We start from the raw sequence: 12299 nt of genomic DNA on the forward strand, positions 1-12299 counted from the left end.
GGAAGACGGCCATTGCTCTGCCGTGTTTTTAGCCGCAGAGAGTGGCCCCAACAGATCCCGCCAGCTCCACGAGGTGAGTGGGGAGATGGTGGACGGCATCATCAGCCCGCCCCTAACCATTGTGCAACAATGATTATCCTTCCCCGAGAAGGGTTGGAATCTACACCTCGGAGCCAGCCATGGTGCATTCAGAAGGTATGCCTTTAGCCTTAAGGGCCAAGAACCTCCGCCTTTACAGATGGGTGTTTTCCCTGCTTGAAAGTGCCTTCTGTCTCCCTCCCCTTTTCCCTCTGTCTCCTTTGCTTGGTCTGGGGGCTATATGAAGGTCTTACAGCTTGAAGCCATAAATGACTGCATGGGCCCCTAAATGCCTGAATTACATGCTGCCGTATGCTCTGGCAACCAGTTAACATTCTCTGATATGTCACTACCGGCCCTCAAACGATCCCTTGAGGCATCTGTGCGATCGTATAACTGAGAAAAAATGAGTTTGGTCATTCAGTTGAGAGCTGCTGGGGGTCTTGGTGTTAAATTATGTGAGAATTAATGGCTTCCGCATCAGTGAGGGCTGCAAAATCAAACAAGAATTATCTAACAGATTTGAAGTAAGTGCATCAAAATATTGGGGCTAGTGGAAGGGATTTTCACATTGTTCTCACAAAGACTGAAGTGCAAATAGCTTTTCTATGAATGTTTCTGAATTATTAGGGAGACATTTGACAAATTTGGGAGCGATGAGCTCGCAAGATCCAGTTCGTTGACATTTTTTAGTTTCACAGCATTTTATCAGTTATATCTCACCTAGTTGCTGAATGTGTGACTCCCCCAAGTGGAGTGTGGCAGCTGTAATTACTGCGTGTGAAGTTTATCCCAGTGAGATCGAGTTATTACTTGACTACAAGCGATCTTCATTCTTCTTTAAACTGCACTTCCAATTGAGAAGGTTTCAGAGCCTTTAAATAGGGGTTATTATTCACCCCTGTGTTTCCCACACCAAAAATGAGCGCAAATGTTGTAATTACAGTCTGATCTAAAGAGCAAAACAGATGAAATTTGTTGCAAAAATGTGTGAACTCTGAGTTTTAAATTGTTTTCAATTTAAATTTAAATGACATGTTTTTCTTTTTAATTTAGATGTACACCACGGTAACAGGCCCTTTCAGTCCACGAGCCCGTTCCGCCCAATTTGCACCCAATTAACCTACAACCCCCGGTGCATTTTGAACAGTGGGAGGAAACCGGAGCCCCCCGTGGAAAACCCATGCAGGCTCGGGGAGAATGTACAAGCTCCTTACCGACAGCGCAGGATTTGAGCCCCGGTCCCGATCGCTGGCAGCTGTAACAGCATTGCACTAACCACTACACCCTAAATTTAGCCAAATTTACAAGTTGGTAAAAGAATATAATGAGACTTTTTTTAAAAAATGCTTCTTTTCCTTTCTTGCTCACTCTCTACTCACCTACAAATCCTCTTTCTTGTTTTCACCCATCACCCCCCTATCCTCACTCCACTCTCACCTCCCTTGTTCCCCCATTCATCCCTTCCCCAATCCCATTCTCACTGCCCCATTGGCCACATATCAACTTCCCGTCATTCCTCTCCTCTTTCCCACTTATCACCTTTCCCCCTCCCGCTCAACACTTTCCCACTCCCCTACTTCTCCCCTTCCCTCCAATCACCTGGACCTCATATATTGATACCGTCTGGTTAGAGACTGAATATACATGCTGCTCCTCTAATTTATTTGTGGCCTGAACTTGGCAGTACATATATTTAGGGGTCATTGGCTACATCCGGGGCTCCTGAAGCTGTCTCGTCTACATTGGGGAGACAGGATGGAGACTGGGAGATATTTCATTGAGCACCTTTGCTCTTGTCCACTGCAACAGCAAGAACCTCCCAATGACCAATAATTTTAATTGCACTCACCATTGCTACATTTGACATGTCTATGCATGGCCTCATTTACTACCAAATCGAGACCACCCGCAAATTGGAGGAACAATGTTCCAGCAAGGCAGTCTCCAGCCCAGGAGTCCACATCAGAACAAGCCTAATAGGGGACATTAGGGTAACTACAACCTCCACCTCCTCAAATGAGAATGAAAATGATAAGAAGACAAAGCGACTAGATTCAGTGGGTAATAAATAGATGATGTATTTTTCTTGTTTATTTTCATTTGTGTGAAGATATTGTTTTATGGTTTTATTCTATTGTATATGTTGAATATTTGGGTATTGGAAGGGGTGGGTAGAGGGGAGGGAGGGAGGGGGGGGGGGAAAGGGAGAAAAGACCACTGAGTAAATTTAATGAGAATCGTTTGTACATATTTTGGTTGATATGGTTCACAGAGTGAAAAATAAAAAAAAAAATGTAAAAAAAAAAGCAATCCCTAACCCTAAAGTGGGATGTGAGTGGAAAGAAAAGATTGAGAACCACGCTGTTAGCCTGTCCTCTTTCCCTTTTTCCTTCTGCCCCCACCCACTAGTTTTCGCACGTTCCCGATGGAGGGCTCAAGCCAAAACGTGGATCGCCTGTTACCTCCTACGGATGCAGCGAGACCTGCTGAGTTTCTCAAGCATTGCCCTCGACCACACAGCATCCGGCAGATTTTCTTGTTTAACGCTCCCTGCTGCTTCCAGTAGAGAAGGAGCTGGGTCAGGGCAGGCGATCTGGGCACCGAAAAGACTGACAGGGAACCTGTGGAAACCCCAGCCCCCTCCCGTGCCGAGGAGCTGGCACCCCCACAGGGCGGCAGATCATCCTCATCCATTCCCATAGACAGGGTCCAATCAGGGGTCTGTCAGACCGTGGCCAGAGAAGGTGATCGCCAAAGTCTCTGTGGGGTGGGTCTGCGAAGTGCGGCTTGACCCACTGGGCAATCGCGTCCAATTCTTGGAAATGGCAGCAAAGAGTGTGTGTGCGGGTCCCTGATCAATTGGTGTCGAATGTGGACCATCAATAGTAATCGGCTCATAACGTTTCAATTGGAATATTTCGTCTGGGGGGCGGAGAGGAAAACATGAAAGTCCGCACATTCCATGGTTGAAATGAGAATACATGCAACGCGGGAGAAACAATGAACAAAATGATACAGGACCAGCGGTGCGGGCTTGAGCCCCCTTGGAACCTTGACGAAGGGCTCAAGCCCGTACCCCTGGTGGTGCGCAGTATCTTTACACTGTCAGGCACCCTGGTCGAGTTTCTCCAGCGTTGCGCTGGACCGTTCCATTGTTGCATTGAGGGGCTCGGAGCTCGGGTCCCGATGAATGCCCCATTTGCACCAACTTTTTTAACGCGGGGTGGGGGGGGGACCTCAAATGGCTGTTGCAAACGAAATGTCTCTGTGCCCTCAGTCTCGATAGATAGACAGCATTGCCCTGGAAGCGGTAACGCAGACATAAACTGGCCACTGCCAACAGAGCAGAGCGATACCGATCAAGCTTCTCCCTGCCACATTCAAGCCAGGTCTGCGAAGAAGCGCAAGATGCCAGCCCCGTTTCTGAAACTGTGTTGGATGCTGTAACAGCGAAGGTCTGTCTGCCCGAGACTAGAGCTGGCTCGTCAAGGCAGCCCGAAGGCGAGACCTTAGAGAGAGAGAGAGAAATAAGTCACACTTGCTCGCAGAATTCAAGCTGTGCGTCCCACCAGCCCGGGTCGTTAGAAGCAGCAGGTCCCCCCCGCCCCGCACAGTCTGCTTTCGGCCGTGCTCGGGGCAGCCGAGGATGGCTGTGGTGGATCTGGAGAACCCACAAGGCACCGACTTCAGTCCAACTCAATGGAGAAGGTGGGAGGAGAGAAGCCCGGGCCAGAGAGGAGGGACGCCGCAGTCCAGAAAGAAAGTGCAGATCGTGTTCTGCCTGCTTTCTGTTGAGCTATGTGAACGGTTTACTTACTTTGGCGTTGTCTGCAACATGATTCTTTTCTGCACTCTGAAACTGGGCTACAAGAGCTATCAGGCAGCGATGGCAAACCTGTGTTTTGTTGGAGCTAACGCCTTGACTCCAGTTTTGATGGGCTGGTTGGTAGAATCTTGCGTGGGAAGAATCACAGTGGTTTATGTCTGTGCGTTCCTTCACTTCATAGGTACGGATCCTGGCGGAATTTCCTGTTGATGTGCACAGTCCCATATGATGGGACTGATTAAGAACAGAGTAATTTCAGGAGGTTTAAACTTAGAAGACATTGTGAAGACGTGGTCTTTGATGCCCAGCTTGTCCTGGTTTGAAAAGGTCATGGTGAGCCACTTCCACTTTGGTGATTGTATCCCATTTGGGGTTCATTCATCTGGAGCACAGAGAGGTCAGGCACGAACAAGGGAAGGGACCATGCCACCACACCAGCTACTTTCTCACTCATTCCGTTCTGAACCCCCATGTCCCATTTGTGGGGCTCACCTCACCTCAGAACGAGAGTGCCTGCCAGCCATCTTCACTCCTGAGGGACTGCTTCAGATTGGAGACTGCTGTTAGGTCGAGAGTTTGCTCAAAGTTTGGATGGTGCACGAATTTGGATGGAAAGCCATGCTCCTGCAATCTCTGTCCATCTGCGTGCTAGATACCTAACTCTAAGTGCGGGATTTGAGAATGGGATTTGAACTCAGGTTATGATTTGAAATGTGACTTTCACTGAGTTGAAATGAATTTGTTCTTTGAAAGATGTAGTCTCATGGGACGGCCAATTGATTTCAATGCAGTGAATAAATAATGGAATCGTGATTGTATTGTATGATTGGTGATGTAAAGAGAGGAATTCATATCCAACAAGGGAAGTTGATAATAAGGTAATTAAATGAAGTCTGGTGTTTCGGTTGAAGAGCTGGCAATTTCAGTGGTCATCATGAAACAGCCAGCCTTAAACATCCATCGGGATCACAAATAGACTTCTGGGGTGGTCTATGTCAGATTCTGAACACATAACAAGGGGTCAATATCTTTTGTTGTGGCCTGGCAATCCACCCAGTTGAAAGAGCCAACAAAGGAAATTGAGCATGGACAAAAAATGATGGAATAGAAACCATCCTGGGGGGATTTAAAGAGTTGTTTTCTGAAGATAAGATCAAGGATGTCCAAACAATTGATTGGACACTCTCTTTTCTTTTTTTTAAATTTTTTATTTTTCACACCATAAATCACATTAGCCATGATACACACTTTTTCCTTTTCACACATATACAGTGACATTTTCTTCCCCCCCCCTCCCTCCTCCCAACCCACCTCCCCCACCGCCCCCCCCCCTCCCATCCATTTAAGGTATACAATCTAGGATACATTAAACCAGTCAGACAATGTTGTCACTCAACAAAAATACACCAGAAATTCTACTGAGTCCATTCTTTTCTTTCCTTCTCCTTCCATCAACTTAGGTAATGATTGTCCCCGGTAGGTTTTCGCTATTGTATTTAATGTAAGGCTCCCATATTTGTTCGAATATTTCAATATTATTTCTTAAACTATATGTTATTTTTTCTAATGGAATACATTTATTCATTTCTATATACCATTGTTGTATTTTCAAATTATCTTCCAATTTCCAGGTTGACATAATACATTTTTTTGCTACGGCTAGAGCTATCTTAACAAATCTTTTTTGTGCATCTTAATGTCACATGTTGCTCTGCAGTCTCTGTTGTCCTGGGCCAGTGAACAGGTGATTCAAATGTTGGACACCTCATGAGGAAATTTCCTGCAATATCCCGCCATTGTGGAGAGTAGAGGTGCTTGAGGGAGATGCAGGGATTAGGGTGTAGGATAGCAGATCATGACAGATGCTCAGGAGTTGAAGACATTAGTCATGACAAGAAGCAGGGTGAGTCATTAATAACCATATAACCGTTTACAGCTCGGAAACAGGCCATGTCGGCCCTTCGAGTTGGTGAAAATTTCACAAGATGAAGAGGTCTTTGACCCTGGCCATTGCATAAAGTCAAGCAGACCCCAAAATGTCAATTAGTCTCTGTTTCAGTATTCTTTGGGGCTCTGCAAACACAGCAGGGCTGTGCACAGTGACATCAAATGAGCATTGTTTGAGTGTTTAACCACCTCTCTTCACAAAGTGTCGCTCACACATTTTTGGCTTCAACCTAAAAATGGCTCTTCAAACACAAAATGTAGGCAGTTCTACTTAAGGTAAAATGAATGTTCCAATGCTTGGTATTAAAAATTATTGTTGTAATGTCAATCCATAGGGATCTGTTTTCTATTTTAGGCATGGTGTCAGTAATGATACAACTCAAGGTTGAGAATTGTACAGTATATATCAGAGGCCATGGTACAACTGTGCCCTTGATACTTTTGATGACAATTATTTATCATTGTTATTGTACAGTATATTTGTTATTTGTCTCTGATGACACCAAAGTTGTCAGCAGAATCACAAACGGCAGTGAGGAAGCAGACAGGAGGGAGACAGTTCAGCTCGTTGAATGGTGTAACGACAACAACCTTGTGTTCAATGTCAGCAAAATCAAGGAGATGATTGTGGACTTCAGGAGGAAGTCGGGGGAACACGAACCAGTCCTCATCCAGAGCTCAGTTGTGGAGAGGGTCAAGAACTTCAAATTCTTGGGTGTCAACATCTCGAGGATCTGACCTGGAGGTTCTACCTTGATGCAATCGCAAAGAAGGCTCGTCAGCGACTATACTTCGTGAGGTGTCTGAGGAGATTCGGTCTGTCACCGGAGATGCTTGTAAACTTCTGCAGGTGTAGTGTGGTGAGCATTCTGGCTGGAATGGAGGCACCAATGCTCATGACATGAATAACCTCTAGATGGTTGTTAACTCAGCCTGCGACGTCACAGGCACCAGACTACACTCCATCGAGGACATCTACATAAAGGTGGTGTCTGAAAAAAAGCAGCCTCTATCCTTAAATGCCCCCATCACCCAGGCCATGCCCTCTTCATTCTGTGCCATTGCGAAAAAGAGCCTAAAGACGACCACCGAATTTCATGACTTGTTCACGACAATAAATTCTGATTCTAAGAACAAGTCTGACGGTAGATATAAAGATCCCCGCCTAGGAGTTGCAACTGATGAAGTTTGGGTAGGATCATCAATTCTCTGCCACATAGATTGGCCTGCGGTGCATTTTAGTGTTGCTTCCTGGTGGTAATGTGTGATCAGAAAATGGACCCCCTGATTTTCAAACAAAATTGGGTATAAATTTGTATTTGATTGCTATCCAAACAAGAACATCCATCACGGATACAGTAGCTGGAATTAAAACTATTGTAATTTAACATTAGTAGGTTATATTTCTCTGTGCTCAATTCCTTAAAAGAGGTCAAATCAATTGCTTCAAAATCCACCACAGATGATTATTAAAAGTGAAGATATATTTTCATCCAAAGGAGCTTTCCTTAAAAGTCTTGTATCTGATAAGCAATCCTACACCAGGTCAATTAGACTCAGAACTGGCAGAAATGAATTAGTAGTATCCTTCAAAATGGTGCCTGTTTGCTTAACGGTAATATAGCAAGGCCACAGAGGAAGAATGATACCCAGGTCACAGGCTGAGCTGTTCTGGCCATGATTTGATTGGAAACGAAGGTGCACAGCTGGACACAAAGACGATTAGAGGCCAAATGGCCAGAAGGTAACTTAGAAGGTGGTTGAGGAGCATGATTGCAACTGACCTGCCACTCTGTGGGCTTGGCATTGTGCGGGATACAGGAAGCCATTCCAGAAACAACTAGAGAGAGCCAGATTCAGTATCAGTTTCCACAATTTAATTAGATCTGATAGTAATGTAAAAGAAAGCACAGTGTCAATGACATAAAAATAACATTAATATTTTCATAACTAATAATTAAAATAGTACATCTGAGAATTTGTTTTTGCCTAAAACAATTAATTCCATAGAGCTTTTTATTAGCTGTGAATTTCCAGTGAAATTGGCTGGGCTTGTGCTTTCTGAATCCTATCTGGTTACCTTCTGAAAAAAAAAATCAAGACCTCATGAAGTTAACAGTTTACTCACGGTTTTCATGGAAAAGCAGAATATTGACGGACAATTTTACTGCTCAGAAAATACTGAAAATGATCTGGATAACATTTTTAATAAAATGTTTCACATTGGTGAGTTAAATCATGAAATGTCTTCACTGAAATATCTTAAACAAATTATGTATTTTCATGGCTAATTATTAATTCTATTCATTATGTAAATTTGTATTAATGCAGAAAAAAAACTGTTATATGATACAGTATAATGTGAGAAGTGTAAATTTTCAGGCAAGAAACAATGAACTTTCCTGTTCTCATTGAGGAAGAAAATAGTAGAGAAACATTGCTGGTTGATGGTCAGATATTTCCACCTTGTGCCCAAACCAAAATTCCCAAAGTTCTAAGATGTTGAGTCTTATGTACCTCATTCCCATAAGTGAGGTCAGCTGCAGGCACTGTCACACCAGCAGAACAATGTTGCTTTACTGGCCATCTCTCTCAGCTCACTCCTCTGAGGCATTGAGTGGAAGAATAGTGGTTTGTTCTTCAATAAAGTCAATTTTATTTTAAATTACGGCAGTTTATTAGCACTTCCAAAAACTTGTGAAAACCCAACATCAATTCAACTCGTGCATTTCTCCAAAAAATCCCCTAAACAGGTATTAGGCACGTCAATAATATGTAGAATGAGCTTAATCTCTAGTGTAGATGTGGGTTTGAGCAGTCTGATTTCTCGCCTTTGTTTTTGTACAGGGTGATGATGATGACATCACAAAGGTCCTGAGGCAGCTTTCCTTGGTCCCAGCAGAGCTTGAAAAACTCATGCAGTTTGGCATGCAGAGTTTTGCTGCCAGCCTTCCAGACCTCTGAGGGGATTCCATCCATACCTGCTGCTTTGCCACTTTTCAGTTGTTCATTTGCCTTATATGTCTCTTCCCAGGTGAGGACCTCATCCAGCTCTAGCCTTAAGGGCTGTTGAGGGAGCTGGAGCAGGGTGGATTCTTGGACTAAGCGGTTGGCACTGAAAAGAGATTGGAAGTGTTCTGACCATCGGTTGAGGATGGAGATCTTGTCGCTGAGGAGGACTTTGCCGTCTGAGCTGCGCAGCGGGCTTTGGACTTGGGGTGAGGGGCCGTACACAGCCTTTAGAGCCTCGTAAAAACCCCTGAAGTCGCCAATGTCACACTGAGCTGGGTTCGTTTGGCGAGGCTAGTCCACCACTCATTTTGGATCTCCTTTGGTGAGGCTAGTCCACCACTCATTTTGGATCTGCTCAAACTACAGGGGAATCACGCTGCTCTCCATTGCAAGCAAAATCTTCGCTAGGATTCTTCTAAATGGAGTAATACCTAGTGTCGCCGAAAATGTTCTCCCAGAATCACAGTGCGGCTTTCGCGCAAACAGAGGAACTACTGACATGGTCTTTGCCCTCAGACAGCTCCAAGAAAAGGGAAGAGAACAAAACAAAGGACTCTACATCACCTTTGTTGACCTCACCAAAGCCTTCGACACCATGAGTAGGAAAGGGCTTTGGCAAATACTAGAGCGCCTCGGACGCCCCCCAAAGTTCCTCAACATGGTTATCCAACTGCACGAAAACCAACAAGGTCGGGTCAGATACAACAATGAGCTCTCTGAACCCATCTCCATTAACAATGGCGTGAAGCAAGGCTGTGTTCTCGCACCAACCCTCTTTTCAATCTTCTTCAGCATGATGCTGAAACAAGCCATGAAAGACCTCAACAATGAAGATGCTGTTTACATCCAGTACCACACGGATGGCAGTCTCTTCAATCTGAGGCACCTGCAAGCTCACACCAAGACCCAAGAGCAACTTGTCCGTGAACTACTCTTTGTAGACGATGCCGCTTTAGTTGGCCATTCAGAGCCAGCTCTTCAGCGCACCAAAGAGGTGCACCAAAGAAGAGGTACAAGGACTGCCTAAAGAAATCTCTTGGTGCCTGCCACATTGACCACCGCCAGTGGGCTGATATCACCTCAAACTGTGCATCTTGGCGCCTCACAGTTCGGCGGGCAGCCACCTCCTTTGAAGAAGACCGCAGAGCCCACCTCACTGACAAAAGACAAAGGAGGAAAAACCCAACACCCAACCCCAACCCACCAATTTTCCCTTGCAACCACTGCAACCATGTCTGCCTGTCCCGCATTGGACTTGTCAGCCACAAACGACCCTGCAGCTGATGTGGACATTACCCCTCCATAAATCTTCGTCCGCGAAGCCAAGCCAAAGAAAGGTGTGTGTTCCAGTTCGTTCGGTGGAGCACGCAAAATGATGGCACCCAAACTTTCATCTTGGTCAGATTATTTTATCCTAGAATAACTGAACTATCTGTTCAATGCTGTTACAGACATGCTTTCTCTGTAAGCAGCCAGAGGTTGTCTCACTTGTGTTTTACAACTTTCCTTTGTTCAGTCTACACTTGGGTCAGGTTACATTTGGCTCAATCAGAAGTTTACACCATACATTCTCACCCAATACAATTGCTTCTACATACGCATTAGGTTAGTACATAAGATTGGCAGCCTCTCATCAGACATTGCTCAAGCTGATTGTTTCAAAATAAATTCCTATAGTTAGTCGTTGTTCTAGTTGGTCCCTTTCAATTGCCTCATCTGCCTTATTATAAATGCTGAAAAATCTGACTATGTTCTCACTTGCTTTTAACCCCTTCCTTCCTCATAGGCACTGATATGCCATAAACAAGGACCAGTCAAGTATCATTGCAAGCAACCAGTATAATGCACCCCTCCCCATTACATCATCACAGGAACTTGCAAGGAATGCTTCAGAAATGCTTGCAACCCATATTAGCAGTGGTCTAGATGCATGCCTTGAACGAGTATGGACCATTGCACAGCTGAGTTCAATTCCGCCACATTAAATGGCCACAATAAGATTACCTTTCTTCCCCCTTTATAACTTTGGTTGAGAAAGGAGTGTTTGGCTCAGCACACAGAAAAGTGCCACTGCTCTTCTTTGAATAGTTTCGATGTCCATGCCTAGAAGGAGGTGCTGAGGGTTTGGCAGCTCATCCCAGATGGTAAAGTGCTTCTTGTTAAAGATTGAATTTAAAGTTAGGAGGGGAGGGAGGAGTTTAAAGGAGATTTAGGGGACAAGCTGATTTTGCGCAGAGAACAGGCGGCCAATTGTGGTGGTGGAAATAGGCCTGATAGTAGCATTTAAGATGCCTCTCTCTCTCTCTCTCTCTCTCTCTCTCTCTCTCTCTCTCTCTCTCTCTCTCTCTCTCTCTCTCTCTACAGATGCTCCTTGACTTCCAATAGGTTTGTGTTCCAATAAACCCATCGTAAGTGGGAAAACTCATGTTGAAAAAGAATACCACACCTAACGAACATCATAGACTTGCCTAGCATACCTTAAATGTGCTCAGAACACTTACCAAAGCCTACAGTTGGGCAAAATCATCTAACACAAAGCCTATTTTGTAATAAAGTGTTGAATATCTCATGTAATTTATTGAATACTGAAAGAATTTTTGTTTAGCATAGGCTATCCCAGCCCAGGCTAGCCTACCTTAAATATGCTCAGATCACTTACCATCAGAATTTATTGTCATGAACAAGTTATGAAATTCGGTGTTTTGTAGCAGCGTCAAAGTACATTCATTTTTATACCATCTTTCTACATCACTTAAGGAAAAAATACCAATAATAGAGCACAAGAAGTAAGGCCATGCCTTTGGTCCATTGATTATTCAGGAATCTGATGGCAGCGGGGAAGAAGCTGTCCTTGTGCCGTCATCTTTAGGCTCCTGAACCTTTTTCCCCAATGGTAGCAGATTGAAGAGGGCATGGCCTGGGTGGTGGGGTCTTTGAGGATGAAGGCTGCTTTCTTAAGACACCGCCTCATGTAGATATCCTCGATGGAGTGAGGTCCAGTGCGTGTGATGTCGCAGGCTGAGTTAACAACCCTCTGGAGTTAATTCTTGTCTTCAGAATTTGCGTTTCCATACCAGACAGTGATGCAACTGGTCATAATACTCTCCATGGTCCTCCTGTAGAAGTTTACAAGAATCTCCGGTGACATACTGAATCTCAGACGCCTCACAAAGTATAGCCACTGGCAAGCCTTCTTTGTAATTGCATCAATGTGGAGGCTTCAGGACTGATCCTCGGAGATGTTGACACCCAGGAATTTGAAGCTCTTGAGCTTCTCAACTACTGAGCCCTCAATGAGGACTGGGTCGCGTTCTCCACAATCATCCCCTTGGTTTTGCTGACATTGAGTGAAATGATGTTATCATTGAACCATTCATCGAGCTGATTATCTCCTTCGTATCATTCAATGAGCTGATTTATCTCCCTTTTTCAT

General features: G+C 44.6%; 1 protein-coding gene across 1 annotated transcript in view; it reads left to right on the forward strand.

Annotated features, from left to right (window-relative positions):
- Positions 1-3314: 3314 nt before the first annotated feature.
- The window catches only part of slc15a5 (solute carrier family 15 member 5), a 38282-nt gene continuing 29297 nt past the window's right edge, over positions 3315-12299 (forward strand). The window contains exon 1 of the mRNA XM_069909353.1: positions 3315-4088. Within this exon, the coding sequence (XP_069765454.1) occupies positions 3728-4088 (361 nt within the window). The 5' untranslated portion in view covers positions 3315-3727. The remainder of the gene's footprint in view (positions 4089-12299) is intronic.

The sequence above is a fragment of the Narcine bancroftii genome, chromosome 13, assembly GCF_036971445.1.
Source record: "Narcine bancroftii isolate sNarBan1 chromosome 13, sNarBan1.hap1, whole genome shotgun sequence".
In the NCBI taxonomy this organism is placed as follows: Eukaryota; Metazoa; Chordata; class Chondrichthyes; order Torpediniformes; family Narcinidae; genus Narcine; species Narcine bancroftii.